Here is a 23,001-nt window from a genome sequence, read left to right as displayed (position 1 = left end):
TATCAAGGGATTATTCAGACATCCAAATGGGTATAATAGACATTCCATCACAAGTGGTTGCTTAATTCTTTTTCTTAAATTTAAATCTCCCTCCATTTCTGAATGTCCTCAGACAAAGTTTCTACTGATTGAAAATTATATCCAGGGGTTACATCTACTGGCAGGAAACATGTTTTAAAATCAAAACCATCACCTCGCACCAGTTAGAATGGCCATCATCAAAAAATCTACAAACAATAAATGCTAGAGAGGGTATAGAGAGAAGGGAACCCTCCTACATTCCCTCCTGTTGGTGGGAATGTAAACTGAGACAGCCATGATGGAGAACAGTATGGAGATTTCTTTTTAAAAAAATCTAGGACTAAAGCTACCATTTGACCCAGCAATCCCACTACTGGGCACATACCCTGAAAAAACCATAATTCAAAAAGACACATGTACCCTAACGTTCACTGCAGCACTATTTACAATAAGTTAGGGCATGGAAGATGTCCATTGACAGATGAATGGATAAGATGTGGTACTCATATACAATGGAATATTACTCAGCTATAAAAAGGAATGATTGAGTCAGTTCTAGCGAGGTGGATGAACCTAGAGCTTATTACACAGAGTGAAGTCAGAAAGGGAAAAATAAATATTGTATAGTAATGCAAATCTATGGAATCTAGAAAAATGGTACTGATGAGCCTATTTGCAGGCAGGAATAGAGACACAGACATAGAGAACAGACTTGTGGTCACAGCAGGGGAAGGAGAGGGTGGGACAAATTGAGAGAGAAGCACTGAAACATATACATTAACATATGTAAAATAGATAGCTAGTGGGAAGTTGCTGTGTAGCACAGCGAGCTCTGGGAAAACCTAGAGGGGTGGGAGGGGATGGGGGGTGGAAGGGAAGTCTAAGAGGGAAGGAACATACGTTTACCTAGGGCTGATTCACGCTGGATGGCAGCAGAAACCAACACAACACTGTAAAGCAATTATCCTTTAAAAAAAATCAAAGTCAATCTCTCTCTCTCTACATAACTAACATTAATTTGTACCACTGTCTTTCAAAAACAGATACGTAATGGGAAGAAATCCAACTGACTTGCTCGCTATTGACTCAAAAACAGCCGCAATTACTTTGAGAAATAAAGTTACTAGGGAACAATACAAAATACTTGGGGGAAAATACGAAGGAACAATTCTATCTATTGATGGTAAGAAATCAACTTATTTTTTTCCCTTCTCATGAAATTTATGTATACAGTTATATTATATATATATGGAATTTGTATATACATATACATTCAGAAACTAAAATTTTAATTATTGTATTTTGAAGTACCCTTTTTCCAACAATAGTTATCATACTGGGCATTATAGAATCAAATCCTGAATGATACAAGAGACATTATAATTTATGGTTAGGACAGTGAGCTCTGGGATGAAACTGGATTGGTATATTGTACCATCACTTACTAGCTACAAATTTTAGAGAAGTTATTTAACCCATTTATCCCTCAGATTTTCTTCCATAAAGTGGGACAGTAACATTAAGGATTTAGAAGTACTTAAGGAGTTATTAGGTACTTTCCTGGTAAGTACTTCCTCAGACAGTAAAGAATCTGCCTGCGATGTGAGAGACCTGGGTTCGATCCCAGGGTGGGGAAAATCCCCTGGAGAAGGGCATGGCAACCCACTCCATTATTCCTTCCAGGAAAATTCCATGGACAGGGGAGCCCAGTGAGCTATACAGTCCATGGGGTTGCAAAGAGTCAGAGATGACTGAGCAACTAACACTTTCACATTCAAGGAGTCATTACAGTCAAGTGCTAGACAAGTGCTGACTTTCAATAAATGTTAGTTCCGATTAATGTCGGTAATTGAAAATTTTTAATGATATTGCAAAATTATTTTCAAATAGACACAAAGCCAAGCTAGCTTAACTTTATATGATCCTTACTTGATGTACAACTTCATGTAAACAATTTGGAATTAGCAAGTATATTACTTTTCAAGACCAACAGCTTTAAACTAGGTTAGATCACTAGGAGGAAAGTATATTACAAATAGAAATGTTTATTCCATCCACAGATAGAGCTTATTTCAGTGCTGAAATTGTCTTAAGCAATTGCTAGTTTACTCCTTTTCTTACACCCAACATCAAGCTTAACTGGACACATGAAGGGGAAATTGAAACTTCAGCTTACTAAAACTGTTGGTTTACGGCAAGTAGGGAACATTAGCTTTGTCATTAAAAAATGTAGTTTTCTGGGATAAACATTGGATCTAATGATAATAATAAAAATAACAAAAACAGTAACAATAGAATTGTTGTACTCTGACACAGCAATAACAATAGAATCAGCTTAGCTTGACTGAAATGACATGGATTTTGATTTCAGGTAGATTAGGATGTGGGCTTCTTGGGTGGTGCAGTAGCCAAGAATCTGCTTGCCAATGCAGGAGACTCAAGAGATGTGGGTTCAATCGCTGGGTCAGGCAGACCCCCTGGAGCAGACAATGGCAACCTGCTCCAGAATTCTTGCCTAGAAAATTCCATGGACAGAGGAGCCTGCTGGGCTGCAGTCCAGGGGGTTGCAAAGAGTCGGACACGACTGGGCACACATGCACACAGACTAGGATGAGCCTGTCTCTATCACCTGCTTTCAGGAATACTCTTATCCATTTATTCAGAAACTATGTGTTGAATTCTAACCAAACGCTAGCCGTTGTGCCAGATTCTAGAATGACAATGATGAACAAAGTCTGACAACAAAACTTACATCTATAAAATAGAGATAATACAGCTCATGGGGTTGCAAGAGTCTGATACAACCTAGCAACTGAACAACAATAACAATTATAGTAACTTGCTGAAACCAATAGCAAGTGTGGAGCCATTAAGTTGAAACAAATCACAAAGATCTCTCCTCTCATGTGTAGCCAACAAAGACAATAATTTACTGAAACTTCGAAGGACAAGAAGAAAGCAAATTTGGAATATCTGATAGTGAAACAAAAGTTCTTCACTTTATTAATAATGAAAATCCACCCCCCACCTCCAACAGTGCCAAATTCTCCCTCCTATGAGTCGTTTTTAACTGACAGTTATGAGTTTGAGGATATGATGTTTTATCAGTAGGTGATTTCTATACAAATGACAGACCAACCTGCTCAAAGTCTGTTGGTTTTGTCAGCCTATAAAAGGAAAAAAAAAAAAAAAAAAAACAAAACAAGAACTGAAGATGAAAGACAGTAAAACAGCAAACAAAATATGGAGAAGTATGCAACCTATAGTCTAGAAATGTCTCCACATGGGCTTATAACACACTGCTGACCAACACATAACGTGATGTTTACTGTATGTTTCTCAACACATGGAACAGTTTTTCTCAAGCACTAATATTTACTCGTAATGATCTGATTTAAAAACTGAGTCACAGACAAAAGACAATGTGGGGGGTTACTGAATTGGTAGGAATGAAGACACTGAAATAAGTATTTATGCAAAGAGAAAATAGTTTGGTATCGTCCAACAATTATTGACCTACATGTATAAAATATTTCTTCCATTTTAAACTTTGTTACAGATGCTCTTCAAAGAACATGTACTGGTACAATTGTTATTAACCTTGAAAACGGTGGCTGGGAAACTGATCGTACAAATTTAAATGGAAGTACTACCACTGAATATGGCCTTACTTCCAGACATGTTGCCACTAATGGCTACACAACTGGTGTTGGTATTGACAAAAATACTTATGCTGGTGACACAAATGGTTATGTTGGAGAGCAACCTGGTGTTTATCAGCCACTAGGAGATAATGTACATTTTGGTCCTGCTGGCATTGGACTACTCATCATGGGATTCTTGGTCCTAGGATGTAAGTATTTGAACAGTTCTGTTTTTATGTGTCCCTCCAAAAAAACTAGGGAGGCAATTAGTTTTCTGTCTCTTTGATGAAATATATTCTATACATTCTTATTTTGTGCAATTATCAAGAAATTTCTGTTTGGTGTTGGGTTTATGACATGAAAAAAAAAATCAGTTTGATTTCTTAGAGTTCAGTGGAGGATAAAAACTAGTTTGCATTGAGTCTGACTGTAGTAGGGAAGTACCATAACAGGCTTCCCTGGTGGCTCAGTTGGTTAAGAATTCACCTGCAAGGCAGGAGACTGCCTGAAATGCAAGAGACTTGAGTTTGATCCTTGGGAGGGGCAGATTCTCTGAGGAAGGAAACGGCAACCCACTCCAGTATTCTGGCCTGGGAAATCCCATGGACAGAGGAGCCTGGTGGGCTATAGTCTATGGGGTTACAACAGTCAAACACAGCAACTAAATCACCACCAACCACCACCATAACAGACAGGTTCAAATTGCTGTTTGAGTGAAGACAGTAAGAAACAATTGGTTGAAACAATCAGAAAAGGCTACATAGAGCAAGTAAACTCTGAGTTGGGTTTTAACAGATGACTAGGAGCTAGCCTACTGGATAAGAAGAAGAAAAAATCCATGTGCACAGTCCCAAAAGAATGAGAGTACAAGCAATCGCATAAAGGACTCCAGCAGAGAAGAAATAAAGGATGTGTCTGACAGTGTGATGAGGGCTGGTACTACAAACATAGGCAGGGGTTGACCTTGAGGGGACTTCATCTCACTTTAGTTCAGTTGCTCAGTTGCGTCCGACTCTTTGCAACCCCATGAAGTGCAGCATGCCACGCTTCCCTGTCCATCACCAACTCCCGCAGCTTGCTCAAACTCATGCCCATCTAGTCAGTGATGCCATCCAGCCATCTCATCCTCTATTGTCCCCGTTTTCTCCTGCCTTCAATCTTTCCCAGCATCAGGGTCTTTTCCAGTGAGTCAGTTCTTCGCATCAGGTGGCCAGAGTATTAGAGCTTCAGCTTCAGCATTAGTCCTTCAAATGAATATTCAGGACTGATTTCCTTTAGGATTGACTGATTGGATCTCCCTGCAGTCCAAGGGACTGTCAAGAGTCTTCTCCAACACCACAGTTCAAAAGCTATGCTAAAGCTGCACAGTCTAAGAAAAGGAGAGCCAAAGAGAAGAAGGGGTGAACCTCAGCTTCTAAATTCAATTGTCTGAGTCTTTCCATGGTTACCCAGCTTTTCTGAGCCTTGGTTTTTTTTTAGTATCTATTTTCTAATTTTTATTTTTTAAATTATGAAGGTATGATAATACATTTATAGGGAAACCTGGAAAACACAGAACAAAGTTACACATAGTTCCACTATATATTACAATATTTTTAAGTAGATAAGATTTTTATTTGGAGTTTCAATATCGAACTCTCTGGGCCTTGCTTTTGCCTTCTGTGAAATAATAAGACTTACTTCACAATAACACTTTGATAATGAAAAAGAAGTATCATGCATGCGAGCTTTTAGAAGTAGACCACAGGCTCCCCTGGTAGCTCAGTGGTAAAGAATCTGCCTGCCAGTGCAGGAGACATGGGTTCAAGTCCTGATCCGGGAAGATCTCACATGCTCCTGAGACATTAAGCCTACGTGCCACAGCTATTGATTCTGTTCTCCGGTAGCTGGGAGCTTCAGCTACTGAGTCCACAAGCCACAGCTACTGAGTCCACAAGCCACAGCTACTGAAGCCTGTGGGCCTAGAGCCTGTATTCAGCCACAAGAGAAGCCACAGCAGTGAAAAGCCCACACGCCACAACTAAAGAGCAGCCCCCAATTGCCACAACCGGAGAAAAGCCCCTGCGTGCAGCAACCAAAAACCCAGCACAGCCAAAAATAATAAAATAATTAAGCAAATAAATTTAAATTTTTTAAAAAAGAGACAGACCACATCCTGTGGTCACTAGAGAGGACCTAGTCAAAGATCTAAATATGAGGGTATAATGTTCAATGGATTCTCCAAACAATCTTTAACACTGCTTTAGAGGATGACAGAGTGGAGATGAGCCAAATGTTACAATCTCTGAGGAATATTTCTCCTTTAATACTTCCCTAAGTAATGACAGGGCGGGGGTGGGGGGGGGAACTCATCTGTTTTAATAGTATAATACCATCTGTAATTGGAATACTCTGTAACAAGTAAAAATTGACTGCAGTCTGAAGCTCACACTGATTTTGGTATCTCACCAATATTCAGCTTGTTTTCTGAAACTTTCATAATTATGTTAGAATCAGTTCAGTTCAGTCACTCAGTCATGTCCGACTCTTTGCGACCCCATGAATCGCAGCACGCCAGGCCTCCCTGTCCATCACCAACTCCCGGAGTTCACTCAGACTCACGTCCATCAAGTCAGTGATGCCATCCAGCCATCTCATCCTCTGCCTCATCATCATCTCATCATCCTTCTCTTCCTGCCCCCAATCCCTCCCAGAATCAGAGTCTTTTCCAATGAGTCAACTCTTCGCATGAGGTAGCCAAAGAACTGGAGTTTCAGCTTCAGCATCATTCCTTCCAAAGAAATCCCAGGGTTGATCTCCTTCAGAATGGACTGGTTGGATCTCCTTGCAGTCCAAGGGACCCTCAAGAGTCTTCTCCAACACCACAGTTCAAAAGCATCACTTCTTCGGCACTCAGCCTTCTTCACAGTCCAACTCTCACATCCATACATGACCACAGGAAAAACCATAGCCTTGACTAGATGGACCTTAGTTGGCAAAGTAATGTCTCTGCTTTTGAATATACTATCTAGGTTGGTCATAACTTTCCTTCCAAGGAGTAAGCGTCTTTTAATTTCATGGCTGCAGTCACCATCTGCAGTGATTTTGGAGCCCCCAAAAATAGTGACACTGTTTCCACTGTTTCCCCATCTATTTCCCATGAAGTGATGGGACCGGATGCCATGATCTTCATTTTCTGAATGTTGAGCTTTAAGCCAACTTTTTCACTCTCCACTTTCACTTTCATCAGAGCCTTTTTAGTCCCTCTTCACTTTCGGCCATAAGGGTGCTGTCATCTGCATATCTGAGGTTATTGATCAAGTGGAGTTAAATTAGGGATTCAAATGTAATCATAAGGGTAGGTCGTTTTCTTTTACTGTGGTCCCACTGGTAATTCCAATATTCCTGTCTTTTCCCCATCAGTGGTCCCGTTCTTGCTGATCTGCTGTGACTATGGAGGCGCCCCTGGCGGCGGGGCTGGCTTTGAGCCTGTTCCTGAATGTTCCGACGGAGCAATTCACTCGTGGGCAGTGGAAGGTGCACAGGCCGATCCTGGGGTAAGTGTTCATCAATAACAGGTGGCCCCTTCACAGGCTTCAAAACTCTTGAACCAAGACACAGGGAATCACTCACAGTCTAGACTGTTCTTTTTTCTGAAAGAGCCAAAAGGGAGAACCAAGAGAAATCAAAGGTGCATCAGAATTGGGTGACAGTAACCAAGAAAGCCTTTATCAATAAGGTTCACATTGCTTTTAGTGCTCTTCTTTTTAATGTCTCAGATAATTTGAGAACAAGCCCACTGTATAATCATTGAAAGAAAAGAATCATTACAAATGGGAAAATGTTTCCTGTCCTTTAGGCTCTGACCAATATTGGTGTACCATGCATACCAGGCACTAATGCAAATGTAATTGAGTACGTTGACAACTCAGGTAAGAAAAATTTTTTTAAAGTTTTAACAATTCAATTACTAAGAAGGAACTCTGTTCTCTGTCTTTGTATACCTTACTATTTTCCAACCGTCTTATCTTTACAATTGTTCCTATCATTCTTTTTTAGATGACTAATTTGCAAATTAAATGATAAAGAAAAACCTACAGTAATTATTATTCTTTTAAGCTGGTATTTTTTAAAATCTTCCATAATCATCAGAAAGTACACAGGTGATGATTGGGATGTCTGTAAATAGAGAAGTACAAAAGTCAATTTTGGTTGAGATTTTTTTGTTTAATAGAGCAATTGTTATTTATTAAAAACTACTCATTTGAACTTAAAAACAACCCTATTAAATAGATGTATACTCATTTATTGAGGCTAGCCTCTGCTTCTACAATTCACAAAATCAGTCTAATAAAAAGAGCAATTAATTAAAAACTCATATTTTGAAAATAATTATACCATCTTGCTTCTTTTCAAGGCAAATAAATATTACCAATTCTTTTTTTTTTTCAGTCCTTTTCAAACTTGTGATCATGACCTTTCCACTTTGAACTCTTCAAAATGGAAAAGACATAGAATGTTTATAACTTACAGAACTAGACTACATTCAAAAGGCGGGAGACGCTAGTCTTTAAACTTATTTCTCCCCATGAGGCATCCATTTTTGTTAATGACACCAACACCTTCCACCTCAAAAGCAGAAACTTATTGTTGACTCTCATAGCTTCCTATTCATTGACACCCAATCAGTTCTCAAGACTTGACAAATCTTCAAATCCACGAGGATTTATTTATGCATTTATTCCCTTATTAAGTCTACAAACCTTGAACAAAGCATAATGAACAGCATCAGAATAAGAAGTACGAAATGCTGTACCTAAACTCAACAGCTTTAAAATATGAAAGCCATAGGACTGTTCCATTGTCAACACTCTCTGTCAATGGCACTTGCATAGTCTAGGCCACCCTTTCATCTCATCTATATAGAATACTATAACAGACTTCTACTCACTCCTCACATTCAAATGCAAATCCCAAAGTCTCCATGCAAACCTTTGCCCTCATCATAGCCATGTTTTCTTCTCTGAAAGCTTTGGAGTGCCTGTGCTAGAGTCTAATATATATACACTGAGTATTCTTATACTTTTTCTTTAACTTTTAGAATTTGGGTATTTTCCTCCAATTTGAAATCAAACTCTCTTAAGTATAGATAGGGTTTTGTAACCTGTAGGGAGCCCTCTTATCCCAGTACAACATACAGTAACCTCTCAACAAATGATGGGCTTCCCTGGTAGCTCAGACAGTAAAAAATTCCACCTGCAGTGCAGGAAACCCGGGTTCGATCCCTGAGTTGGGAAAATCCGCTGGAGAAGGTATGGCTACTGAGAATTCCATGGACAGAGTAGACTGTGGGCTACAGTCCATGGGGTCACAAAGAGTTCGACATGACTTAGTGACTAACACATGTAACAGACAAAAAATAATTACTGGATTAACAAATTGGTTAATAATATTATTTTGAACTCAATATCATATTTATAATCTCCATTCTTTATGTATTACCTTCGTTTTATTTCTTTGCTCGCTCACAACTGCATACCTAAATGAAGAAACTATACATTAGAGTAACTTACTAATTTTTAGTTTACAATACGCTAGAGAAAACATAGTTTACTAGATTTAAAATATAGTTTACTGAAAAGTAAAATTTAATTTGATCAACACTTTTAGGAGTTTACACAAATGAGTATGGTGGCAGAGAAATGCAAGATCTGGGAGGAGGAGAAAGAACGACAGGATTTGAACTAACAGATGGAGTTAAAATGTCAGGAGGACCCGAGATATGTCAAGAATATCCTGGAACACTAAGAAGAAATTCTATGAGGGAATGCAGAGAAGGAGGGCTGAATATGAACTTCATGGAAAGTTACTTCTGCCAGGTAAGCTCTCTGTCCCCATGCCTTCCCTCCATCCTGCACCCACATCTTTACCCCTTGCTCAGTAGCTCAGTCATGCCCAACTCTACGACCCTTTGGACTATAACCCACCAGGTTCCTCTGTCCAAGGGATTTTTCAGGCAAGAATACTGGAGTGGGTTGCCATTCCCTCCTCCAGGGGATCTTTCCGACCCAGGAATTGAACCCATCTCCTCTGTCTCCTGCATTGCAGGTGGATTCTCCACCGCTGAGCCATCAAGGAAGCCCCGCGTCTACCCCAGACCCCCACTGTTTTCAACGAGGTTATGGTGGCCATCTCCTAACTAGGTTCCCAGCCTCTGGTCTTTAGATATGGATGCTGGCAATCTATATTCCATTTGAATAACATTTCTAAAACTCTGACTTGAGCACTTTGCTGCTGCTGCTGCTAAGGCGCTTCAGTCGTGTCCGACTCTGTGCAACCCCATAGACGGCACTCCCCTGCTTTAAAACAGCCAGTGGCTCCCAGCTCTGTTTTGCCTGTGGAATAAAATCCAAAATTCCTTCACATAGCCGTTAACCAGCTGACCTCTGCCCTCACACCTCCAGTTACTCCTTACCAACAACCCCACTTGCCAAGCGCCTCTGCCTTATTCACGCTGGTCCACTCCCCTCCCTGTCTTTTTTCATGCTGTGCTCGTCCTGGAATGCTTCTATCTGATCATCTCTCTTACCAACCCCCACTCATCTTTCAATCCACTTCAAACATTTCCACCTTTCTGAAATTGTTAACTGTTAATCCTCTCATCCAAAATAGGATTGATGTTTCTATATGTGTATTTCTGTAGTACTTTGTACGTTTTATGGAATGTTCCATTGTTAGAATCTGTTAGTCACATGCCCACATCCATACATGCTCTACATTATGTTGCTGGTACCTGGCTCAGTTTCAAGCACAGAGTAAAGGAGTGATACAGTAAGAGTAAAGGCAATTTTAAAAAGGGGATATATATATAAACACATATAACTGATTCCCTTTGCTATACAGCTGAAACTAACAAAAGCATTGTAAAGCAACAATACTCCAATAAAATTTTTTTAAAAAAAGAAAGAGTACGCCCAAGAGCCATAGTACACTTCTAGGATATTCTAAGAACCACAGAGAATTAATTTTTCTATCTCCAGGTAGAGACAGAATTGCCCTTAGTTATACTTCATAGTGGAGAAGGCAATGGCACCCCACTCCAGTACTCTTGCCTGGAAAATCCCATGGACAGAGGAGCCTGGTGGGCTGCCGTCTATGGGGTCGCACAGTCGGACACGACTGAAGCGACTTAGCTGTAGCATACTCCATAGGGCACTTAAACCTTCAAAAATTTCTTACCTCTGAGACTGTCTCTCATACTTTTATGTCCTTATACATCCTGGCCTAAAACACATTTATTAACTCTCCTAATCAGAAAAACAGTGAAAAAGTCGCTCAGTCGTGTCTATGTCTGACTCCATGGGCTGCAGTCTGCCAGGCTCCTCTGTCCATGGGATTTTCCAGGCAAGAATAGTGGAGTGGTTGCCATTTCCTTCTCCAGGGAATCTTCCCAACCCAGTGGCTGATATTTTGAACTGAAATACCAGTAAAAATCTTTCAAATAGTAGCAAATAATAAGAAAACTGTTGCTGAAATCTATAGGCATATTTCTTATCTGTGTCCCTACACATGAATATTATTTTCATGAAAAGTACAATTTCTGCCTCAAAACTTTTGCACTTGTAGTTCCTTCTGTCCAGAACCCTCTCTCTCTCTGCTTTACTCTCCCAGTGACTTTACTCCAGTTTCTGAACAAACATCACTTTATGAGATGCCTTCCCTGACCTCTCTGTCTGAAAGAGAAACCCCATCTCTCTATTCCTTTAGTCTGCACCTTCTGACAGATACCTTTATGTGTTATTTTCTGGTTCATCCTACAGAAACGTAAGCCCTATGAGAAAGGGACTTTACCTGGTTTTGCTCATTACTTTATTGCCAACTTCCTAATAGAGTGTCTGGCAAACAGTAAGGACTCAAAACACAATTCTGAGTTGAAATGGCACAAGGAGTGGTTTGCTAGGTGTTTCTGTTTAACCTGAAAGTTTGCAATCCAGTATCGCAGACAAGAGAGATGAGATAAAAGCACACACGTCTGTGTGCTTTCACTTTGACTTGACAGAAGTTCCATTTTTAAGAACTGTCTTTGGTCACCTTCGATTTTGAACCTCAAAGTAGCATAGACCCAAGGTCAAATTCTCCTCTTATTTTGCTTTAAAAACCACATTGAAATAAATCACCATATTCACTTCATCTGAAGGAAGACAAGTACAATCCCAAATGAACCCAAATCAACTATAAACTGTGTCTTTTAAACAAATCCAAAAAATACACAATTCTGGCATACTTTAAGCTCTGTGTAAGTATGTCCTTCTAAGTTGGCTGAAAAATAATTCATGTGATTCTTTTCATGATTTTGTGTCCAAAGTGCACCAACATGAAAAAGTCCATCTAAATAAATATCAAAATATATTATCAAAATTACGGTTAAGGTAATTTCTAACCAAACTCTTTCAAGTAATTACATAACGACTTCTACTAAAGATTCTGTGGAGAAGGAAATGGAAGCCTGCTCCAGTATCCTTGCCTAGAAAATCCCATGGAGAGAGGAACCTGGTGGGCTACAGTCCATGGGGTTGCAAAGAGTCAGACACGACTTAGCAACTAAACAACAAGGGTCTCTGGAAGATGCTAGAATTTTGCTTCACGTGTAGTTTTCTGGTAAACCCCTGGAAGAAGAAATAATGATAAAGACCTCTATTGCTATTAAAAATGTATTCATTATTCCATTTTCTCTTTCATCTACAAATTCAGAAAGCATATGCTTATGCGGATGAAGACGAAGGACGCCCATCCAATGACTGTCTGCTCATCTACGATATTGAAGGTGCAGGCTCCCCTGCGGGCTCTGTGGGCTGTTGTAGCTTCATTGGAGAAGACTTGGATGACAGCTTCTTGGATACACTAGGGCCGAAGTTTAAGAAGTTGGCAGACATCAGCCTGGGAAAAGACGTTGAGCCATTTCCAGACTCTGATCCCTCTTGGCCACCGGACAGCACTGAGCCGGTCTGCCCTCCGCAGGGAACAGAGCCCACTGGTGGTGGACACCCACCCATTTCCCCACGTTTCGGCACCACCACCGTCATCTCTGAGAACACCTACCCCTCGGGACCTGGGGTACAGCACCCTACGCCGATTCCTGATCCTCTGGGCTATGGTAATGTCACCGTGACCGAGTCTTACACCTCCTCGGGCACTCTGAAGCCCGCTGTCCACATTCACGATAACCGACACGCATCAAACGTGGTAGTGACAGAGCGGGTAGTCGGTCCGATCTCCGGTGCCGACTTGCAGGGGATGCTAGAGATGCCTGACTTGAGAGACGGGTCAAATGTGATAGTGACAGAAAGGGTAATAGCACCAAGTTCAAGTCTGCCCACCACTCTGACCATCCCTGATCCTAGGCAGTCTTCGAATGTAGTAGTGACGGAAAGAGTGATCCAACCAACTTCCGGCATAGTGGGCAATCTGAGCATGCACCCTGAGTTATCGAACACCCACAATGTGATTGTGACCGAGAGGGTAGTTTCCGGCTCCGGCATCACCGGCAGCAGCAGCCTGCTGGGCAGTGCCAGTGGAGGAAGTGGTGGCGGCATCGGGCTGGGCAGCCTAGGAGGTGGCGTGGGCCTGAGTAGCAGCCTAGGGGGCACAGCCACCATCGGCCACTTGAGGGGTTCCTCTGAGCATCACTTTAGCAACACGCTCGGTTCCGCCTCCCCTACCACAACCCGGAGTCGAATCACAAAGTACAGTACAGTTCAGTATACCAAGTAGCCAGGGACCCCAGCATGCTTTTTTCACCATCGTTGTGATTTAGGTTTAATTCCCATCACCACAAAACTAACAATGTGATTTAGGATGCACAGCCATGTGCTAAGAAAATTGTGGCACAAGGTGAGACACCACAGTGAGAAAAATCGATGGAAACAGTGCCATTGGGCAAGAGCTCTCCTGAGCCTTTATAACTTTTTTTTTGTATATTAATACTAAGGCAATCATGACCATGAACTAAAACTTGAGACAGGGGCTTCTTTGTGCCTGTAGGGTCTTCTGTGCGTTTGTGTGGCCTCTAGTGTATCTCCAGCACGTGGAACAGAACAGTGACCTTAAGATGGCAATGGTCATCATTCTCCTTGCTTGGTTTTGAAATTTCATATAGCTCAGGCAATATTTAAAGACAAGTAAACATGCAATAGACACTCCAGTATGTGGGAAGAATTTGAAATGTGCCCCAAATGCCTGGTCTGGTCAGTGTCACAGATGATATAAATAAAAACTCAACCACATATTTAGACCAGGGTTAACCATTAAAGAGGGCTTCCCTCAGCTCAGTGGGTGAAGAATCTGCCTGCAATGCTGGAGACCAGAGTTCAATCCTGGGTCAGGAAGATCCCCGGAGAAGGGAATGGCAACCCACTCCAGTATTCTTGCCTGGAAAAATCCCATGGACAGAGGAGACTGGTGCGCTACAGCCCATGGGGTCGCAAAGAGTCGGACACAACTGAGCTTCTAACACTTTCACTTTCACTTTAACCATTAAAGAGTAAAAACCTGGCTACACATCCAAGTCCAGAAGCGACCAGCCACTCCCACCTTAATAACGGCATTAGATGAAACAAACCTCAAATTAGGAAATGTTTCCTGGGAGGGAAATTCTCTGAAAGAGTGACAACAGAGTGAGACTGACTAGGGGTGAACTGGTGCTGTGTGAGCCTGGATCCTGCGCTGGAGCTTCAGCTACAGTTCCTATGAAGTCAAGGACTTCTCTGATTCTAGTTTGTATTTAGCGGTAGATGCAATAGTGATGAATATTGTATACTGGTGAGGTTGCAGGGTATCACGCTCATTTCTCCCTTTCCCACTGTGACTCTGACCTAATAAAGGAGAACCTACCAGGTGTACTTCTCTGACTGAAGCAAGTAACACCTGACACGGTTGTCATTACTAGTGGTAAATTATCTTCCAAAGAACCAGAGGACTGCATTTTCAGATTGTGTTTTTAGTGTTATTCCTTTATATTTCCAGCTCTTTGTTACACATTTTCTAAGTTAAAGGATTTGGGAGGAGCTGTGAGAAAAAGCCTGCAGTATAGTTATGCTTTGGGGAGATTATTTGAATGGGATCTAAAAAAATTGTTTTTAGAAAATGTAAAATGTTTAATGGGGGGAGCTAGAATGTTTCAGTAAATTAATACCATACTATTGGTTTTAACTAAGTTTCATACTTTTTAAAACAACCTTCTGCTGCTATTTTGAAGAGGTCAACTAGGAACTTTTAACAGAGTTGATGATATTGTGTTAACATGAGTGAAGTTGTACTAGATAAACCATTTTCTTATTCTATTCCACCCTCAAACTGAATTTTCTCACTAGCCTAAATTTTACATTCTTGATTTGTCATAAGCTCTTGGATTATCTATGCTCCAATTTATAAATAGTTTCCAAATTATATATTATGATATATTTTTATAACTTCAAAATTTTAGTAACATGCTATTTATGGTAAGTCATTTCTGTGAATTTGCTATATAATGTTACCTGGTTAAAAAAAAATCTCTGAATAGAATCAAAGCATTCTTAGAGGTAAATTTACTATTGTATGGTAGAGGCATTTTTTTTCTCTTTTCTAAATTCAGTGTTAATATGTGCTCACTAATGTGAAACTAGATATGACAAAAATCTTTTAAGGATTAGTCTTCCCCAATTACTTAATTTTCCAGAGTGTTATAAGATCAAAGAATAGTTATTGGACTTCCAACACTTGTCAAAGGGGGATTGTGAGTGAATTATTCTACCCAGAGCTATTTTGCTCTATGTTACAGCAAATGATATCAATATTTTCAAATCCACAATATACATCTTATATTGACTCTGTAGACTATGTAAAATTTTGATAGTCTTTAGCATGCCAAAATGCAGAGATGTAAATAAAATCATTCACAGGGAGTCTTTCTTTTATTTCTCTCATTTAGAGTTTCCATTAATAATGGGTAATCTTTCCAGAAATAAAGCATACTTGAGTATGCCTAGATCCAGGAGTTTGAAGAAATAAAAATAATTATTAATTAATTGCTAGTATTTGTCACTTTGATATGACATATCATACAGAAGTATTTTCTTAAGACTCCTGATATCTTCCAGAGGCATTTTTTAGATAATCTAACAAATGCCAGAGTAACTGTCTTTAATAACTATTGTTATTAAGATCCATTAGTTACATAAAATTATGGGAGATAAAAGAGAAAAATGGCAGTGTTAGTCATCAATCTTCCTAGGAAGATAATTTCAAAATAAAATTTTTTTTCAGGATTACACATTGATGTTCTAATTCTTTATCCCTAAATTTTAAAACAATCTTTTTAAGACAGCAACCATTCTAAGTCATTTAAAGGCATGTAATTTTTTTTAAATGATCAGCCTTTAGGAAGAATTTAATCCTTCTCTTTAGATGCTTTACTCTAATTCATATACCTTATATCATTCCATAGATATAAAGATATGAAAATATCTTTATAAATGAATAGTTATATTTCAAACCCATATTGCAAGCTGAGTCTCAGATCAGCTTGCTCTTAACAAAAGAGAAGGAAGAAAGAGTTATTTATATGTTATGTATATATAGTTTGAAAATAAAGTGTTTAATATTTACAAAACATCCTACTCTCCATTTTGAGCTAATTTTAACACTGAATTTCAAATACATCTGCTAGGTAGTATTAGCTTGCCTGATATAACCATATTTGCACTGAAAAATTTATAGAAAAAGTATCTATTAGGGGTCATTTATAGGCCTTCATCTGGACATCTGCTCTACATTTTTGTATAAAGTTTTTAGCCTCATAATCTTTATTCAATGTACTATTCTGACACAATTTTAATTATATAGCTTCAAAAATTACATATTCATTCTGGATGTTTTCAGTTGCTACATATACAATTCATTTCTAAGTTTATACCAATATTTGAATGTTAGTCAGGGTATAACATATATGACAGCCTTTGACTTTATCAGGAGTTTAAAGGTGTTTTAATCTTGGCTAAAACGGCCCCACTTTTTCAGAAAAACGTATGAAACCCAGAACAAACTTTTGAAGGAATTGCCACATTTCCTCATGCCTATTTAATCAATTCTAACTTTTGAGGGACTCCTGGTGTTTGTAAGACTTATTTCACATTGTATTAGAATACACGGGTCCATGAAAGAGAATTTGTCTTCCAGTTCTAAGTTATTCAAATCATGTTAGGATGAAAGCATAAGTGGATCAATCTATTCTCCATCAAATAATTTTAAAACAATGAATAAGCTATTGTTTAGTTGTCTACATTCCTCCATTTTGTTATATTTGAATTACTAAACACTTTATCATCAAACTGTACTTAGTCTAACTTATTTTTCTTTCGCTATTTTACAACTAGTTTTAAACTCTAATATTCATCTTGGGTGATGTTTATAACAAGGTGCTTTTCTTCCATTTTCAGTACAAATATTTTGGGATTGTTTGGGTCCTAATTCCTTGCATGGTCATCTGTTGGCTATTTTAAGTTGGTTTGTAATTTCTAAAGAGTTATGTTTACAGCAATAAAATGATTCATATGCCTTCATTATCTTTTCTGAATTGCAAGGTGGGGATGGGTTTCAACATATAAAGTATAACTAGGAGTTATCAAATCTAGTTATAATTTGCAGTCCATATAAGGGAAGAAATCATTTTATTTTCATGCTGTTAAAATTTTTTACTTTTGATTTCCTAATTCATTTCTTCTCATGTTTACTGAGGAACCCTCGCTCTAGAATGCTACTCAGTTATATCAGAACACAGCCTTAAGCAGCATCATGTAACTAAGTCAATGATCAATAATGCATTTTAAGCTTTTATTTGATATTTTAAGCATCTTTATGTTTTCACCTTTTTCTTTCATACTCTGATTTTTTTGTTACAGCATTTTATATCTTTTAAGTAGATTTTCTTATTTACTTTTAAAATCATGCCTTTATTATCATATCATCATCTTTATTGAGGTACATCTCCTTTTTGCTTTCCAATGCCACTTTCAAAACATTATCATCTTCATCATTATCATCTTCCCCTTTTCAGACATATGGGATCTGCTTATCTCTCCCTCCCTCTCTTCTTCTTATGCTAATTTACTGACCTCTTTATAACATTACCACTTTTACTAAAGACTCTTGTACTCTGGCCCTCTGTCTTCTGTGGCTTCTCCAACTCCATGGATGAAGCATTCGGTACCCCACATTCTCAGCTCCTACACCTCCACTCCCCCGGCTTCCTCAGTCACTTGCTTCCTCATCATAACCCAGCATGGCAGGACCTCAAATGCCTCTCTTTCAATTTCTCCTTATCCTCCCAGCTCACTTGCTGACAAATTCCAATTGTTGCAATTCCTCCACTTCATTACTCTTTGGACTCCCACCACTTTCTCCGCATCTGTCAGCTTCACTTCCCTCCTTGTCTGTCTAGGCACAGGGGACAACAGGCACAGGCCGAGGGGACAACAAAGTTGCAAGCATTCTGAGGTAGGCATGTGGCTTGGGGGATTCAAGGAAGAAGAAGAGACCTACATGTGGAGTGAAAGAAGGAAAGCAATGAGAAATGAAATCTGAGAGGTACCAGGGGTGGGATGTACCAGGGGTGGGATGGAGTTTGACCTCACAGGTCATTGTAAGAATTCTGACTTCCTCGGTGACATGGAGAGCCACTGGAAAGCCTGGACAGAGGAGTACTCTGATCAGGCTTGTATTTTTAAAAGATCACTTGTTGCCAGCTCTTCCATGTGTACATGTGTGCTAAGTTGCTTCAGTTTTGCCCACTCTTTGTGACACCATGGAGTCCTAGTACCTGGTTTGACCATACAATTTGGTAGAAAAACAAGTGACAAAAATAAACCAAAAGCCCTAAACAGTTTAACAGCAACATGCAAAAAGAAACTGGAAAGCACTGAGCAGTAAGTTAAAATCCCACTATAAAGTATCTTGAAAGAACTCAAGTATAATAAATATAAAAGGAGAATACTGGCCAAAAATTTTGAACAGATGCCAGTTTCTTAGCATGGACTTGGTGACTGAGTTCAAATAATACAAACTCCAGCTGACTCTGGGAGGCTAACTTTTTCTAGTTTTACAAACCAAGCTTAATTATGCCAGACTTGGGATATCCCAGTCTGCTCTGCGCCTGTGTCCTAGCCATCCTTATGTAAAGCCTAGGGACGAAATCCCCTGCCTCTAGAGCTTTCCTGCAACTGCTCAAAATCTCAGGCTATAATTCTTATCAAAGTTCCTATCTGGGACTGTCCTGTGGTCCAGTGGTTAAGGATCTGCCTACTAATGCAGGGGATATGGGTTCAATCCCTGGTCCAAGAAGATCCCACATGCCATGGTGCAACTAAGCCAGAGAGCCACAACTACTGAAGCCCACGCACCTAGAGCTCACACTCCACAGCAAGAGAAGGCACTGCCACGAGAGGCCCGAACACCGCAACTAGAGAAAGCCCGTAGCAACAAAGATCCAGAACAGTCATAAACACATAAATAAATAAAAGTTCCTATCCGGTGGGACCCAGAATGGAATTGGTCACATTTTTCAAAGGAAAACACTTTGCTGCATTCAAATTAATAGATATCTCTTTCCAAACATATGCCTGTTTTCTGCTTGATAAATTACTCCTCCAGGCTTCTTGGTTTATTTTAATCACATTTTCAATTGGTTTCACCCAGAAGTAGACCTTAAGATAGGATGTGAGGGTAATCTGTAGGGAAAGGATGGAGAGGAGGAACCACAGGTAGTAAATGGTGAGATGAAAGAGAGGAGGGAAAGCAGGCAATAAAAGCTAGGAATCATCATGGACAACTGAAGCTCAGCATGTCTGGGAAGGGAAAATCCCTCCTGGGGAAAACCCTGGGAGCTGGCGTGGTACTTGCACCATAAAGATAAACTATCCTAGGAATGAGGGCAATATATGCAGAGGGTACTGAGGGATCTGTCACAAACACTGGTACCCTCTATAGAGCACTCTCTGATAAAATATGTGACACAAAACCTCAGAATTTTCTAATCTGACAGGCCTTTCTTGAACATTCCACTGTAAATAAGAATGATCATGAGTTAATATAGCAACAGAGTGGATAATAAAATCCAATGAAGTAAAATAGGAAAGTCTTCAGGTCCCCCTTGTCATTAACTTGTACCTTTATGATATTATATCATTTATATTAATTAGATGCTTGTCCCTGTAAAGTGTATAGACATATAATCATTCTCTTATAATACATGACTTAGCTTTACTGTTACCCATTTAGGAGTGACCTTGATAGATAATCGGTTTTGATGTCTACTCACTGTCAAAAACAAGGGCTATGAGTCATTTAAATTCATCATTTTCTGTGTATGTAGTCCCAACACTCAAACAACTTATTTCTAAAGACAACATGATCATTTACTCTATTTTGAAGATATATTCTTGCACTTAGCTTATTGAAAAATGTACATTGAAATTTCTATTGTCATTATTTGAATATGGAAGCAATTAAATAATAAGCCTTGAATTAATGTGTGATGCAGAGAGGTCAGCATAGTGACAAGCAGAAACTCAATAATTATTTTCTAGATACATGAATAAATGCAATTCATTCACACTTCAGTTTTTCTAAAACCCATTCTCGCCTTGACAGTCTGTATGAGAACTGAGCCCCTAGATTACATCACAGAGCATGTCAAATTCCACTGTTCTCACCAGAAATTCTCTTTTGAAATTATTCTTTGGCATGATGATGTCTTGCGAGGAACAATATAATTCATTAGATTGTAAAATGTACCTTTCCTTAAAATGTCTTAAATACATTTGGGGAAAAATTAGATATATAAAAATTTAGACCTTACTAGCAGGTGGTTAAAATTAAGTGGTTAATGAAAGAAAAATAGTTTATTTCCAAATATAACTATTTTTCAAATATCTGAAAAATGAGTCCAAAAAACTGCAATGAGAATGTTGCTTTCTTCATATGACAAAGATCATGATAGTAATAGAGAAGTGCTCTGAGAATCCTGTATCAGTGATCATCTGACAGGTGAAATCAAATATATGTAGACATTCATACCTTTTCATATGCTGTTCTCTGGGATAAAAAATAAAGGTATTTCTTTCACATGGGAAGAATATTTTACTAGATACCCCTGCTGCTTAGGTGAAGAGCATGTCAAAATATCTATCCATCTTTGCTCTCTGCTAAGTCACTTCAGTTGTGTCCGACTCTGTGCAACCCCATAGACAGCAGCCCACCAGGCTCCCCCATCCCTGGGATTCTCCAGGCAAGAACACTGGAGTGGGTTGCCATTTCCTTCTCCAATGCATGAAAGTGAAAAGTGAAAGTGAAGTCACTCAGTTGTATCCGACTCTTAGCAACCCCATGGACTGCAGCCTACAAGGCTCCTCCATCCATGGGATTTTCCAGGCAAGAGTACTGAGAGTGGGGTGCCACTGCCTTCTCCGTTGCTCTCTATTAATGATCAATAAACAATTTTGTGGTTGGTAACTTAAATGCTAGGACAAGTAGAGGGCACCTGGAGAGAGAAAATTAACTTTACAGTTTTCCTACCAAGGCAAAAATCCCCCCACTACAAACTCATAAGTTAATATTCTACTTTATAGATTGTCTTCTATAAACATGATTATTGAACATCTATCACCAGGAAAACTGATCTGTTTTCAATATAAAGACAAAAATAAATGTGACCCTAGAAAACACAGATGTAAACTGCAATGGAGAACTCAGGCCAAGTTAGGTAATTTATAGGTCCTATTTGAGTAACTATCTGGCTGGACTTCTCTTTGCAATACTCATTATTAACAACCTAAAAGCTCTCCGTCTAAAACATTATTATTCACAAAGTAAGAATAATAAGCCATATTTTTAAGACATATAATGAATTTCTAAAATTATTAAAACCAAGGTGAGGATTAAAAACTAACTATATAGAACAAAATTTTAAACACATACAAAATTGTTAGAAATTAATGTGTTACAACCTAGAGTAGAAAACAATAATAAAATCACATTTAATATGTAACACTAAAAACTGAATACTAGTTTACAGAAAAAAGTGTATATCTACACCTAATGCCAAAAGTTTTAATAAATGTCAAATCTATTAAAGATATATACACTCTATAAATCATGAAAGAAAGAATAACACTCAAAGAGAATGCACTGAGTGCTAGTTTTTCTATAAAAATATATCTAATTTAATGTCCTAAAATCTACAAGGGAAAAAAATAAGTAAGGAATCTGCTATTTACAGTGATAAATTAACTCACTCATGGAAACAAACCCAGTTTATAAAATTTCTGGAATTGAAAAAAAAAAATTTCTGGAATTTGAACCATATGTAAATTTTTACCCATTTCAATATGCCACACTGGCATAGTACATTGACCTTAACTGTAAATAGGTAATTCTATGAGCATGACAAATAAGATGCTATAATTAGAGATAAAGTATGTGAAATGAATAAAAGTATATTTTAACTTCTAACAGTAAAAACTAACAAATGTGATAAAAGTGAACACAATGAAGATTTCCAATTAATGATAGTTGAGTCAAGATATTTTTATGCTACTCAACTCTATGAAATGAGGTAATAGTTGAAAATAACAATCTACTTTCAAAAGCCTACATACACACAGGCAACATCCACTAAGTACACTGAAACGTGGGCCAAAACTAGGAAGTTCCAGCTTTGAGACAGTAGATATTCCTCTAGATCTCTTGTGAAGATTTCTCTAAAAACAAATGACACAGCCTTTCAAGATTTAGTGATGTAGGCAGGCTAAAGAATCATGAGAGAGCATTTTTAGGAAACCCATTCCATATCACTGGTTGGTAGATGAGTCAAAGCTGAAAGGCAGACTCCTTAAAGATGTCCTCTGTACTTTCTGACTCCATAGAAATGAGGAAGGCAGCAAGAGAACACTACAGCACATTCAAGGTAACCCAGAGACTTATCCAGCTAAACTTCATGAGAAAACTTCTTAAACAGCAGCAATAGGGAACTAAGAGATAGCAGGGTTCTTTATAACTGCCTATTCAGTGTAAAAATATAATCATTTTCAATTTCAAAATTAAAACACACCCAAGAGAAACTCAAAAGAGAAAAAAATAGCTGAAAATAATTACAACACATATGACAGAGGTTAATTTCCCTTACATGTGAAGAGTGTTTATAAATCCATAATTAAGACCTCAAACAGGAAAAAGGAAGCAAACTTTTCACAGAAAAAGAAACACTAAAAGCCAATAGCACTTCCCTCCCATGAAGAGGTGCTCATCTTACCATATTAGAAAAATG

The 23,001-nt window shown here is 38.7% G+C and overlaps 2 protein-coding genes across 2 annotated transcripts in view; one reads left to right on the top strand and one right to left on the bottom strand.

The window, feature by feature from the left end:
- Positions 1-17,242, top strand: part of DSG1 (desmoglein 1) — a 44,101-nt gene extending 26,859 nt beyond the window's left edge. Inside the window, exons 10-15 of the mRNA XM_004020453.5 lie at positions 1,065-1,204; positions 3,581-3,874; positions 7,068-7,201; positions 7,504-7,576; positions 9,315-9,523; positions 12,396-17,242. Coding sequence (XP_004020502.2) covers positions 1,065-1,204; positions 3,581-3,874; positions 7,068-7,201; positions 7,504-7,576; positions 9,315-9,523; positions 12,396-13,415 — 1,870 coding nt within the window. The 3' untranslated portion in view covers positions 13,416-17,242. The remainder of the gene's footprint in view (positions 1-1,064; positions 1,205-3,580; positions 3,875-7,067; positions 7,202-7,503; positions 7,577-9,314; positions 9,524-12,395) is intronic.
- Positions 1-23,001, bottom strand: part of DSC1 (desmocollin 1) — a 357,493-nt gene that overhangs the window by 213,168 nt on the left and 121,324 nt on the right. The window lies entirely within an intron of this gene.

Source organism: Ovis aries, chromosome 23 (assembly GCF_016772045.2).
Source record: "Ovis aries strain OAR_USU_Benz2616 breed Rambouillet chromosome 23, ARS-UI_Ramb_v3.0, whole genome shotgun sequence".
Lineage (NCBI taxonomy): Eukaryota > Metazoa > Chordata > Mammalia > Artiodactyla > Bovidae > Ovis > Ovis aries.
Note: the sequence above shows the minus strand (reverse complement) of the source record. Positions and strands in the feature narration are given on the sequence as shown.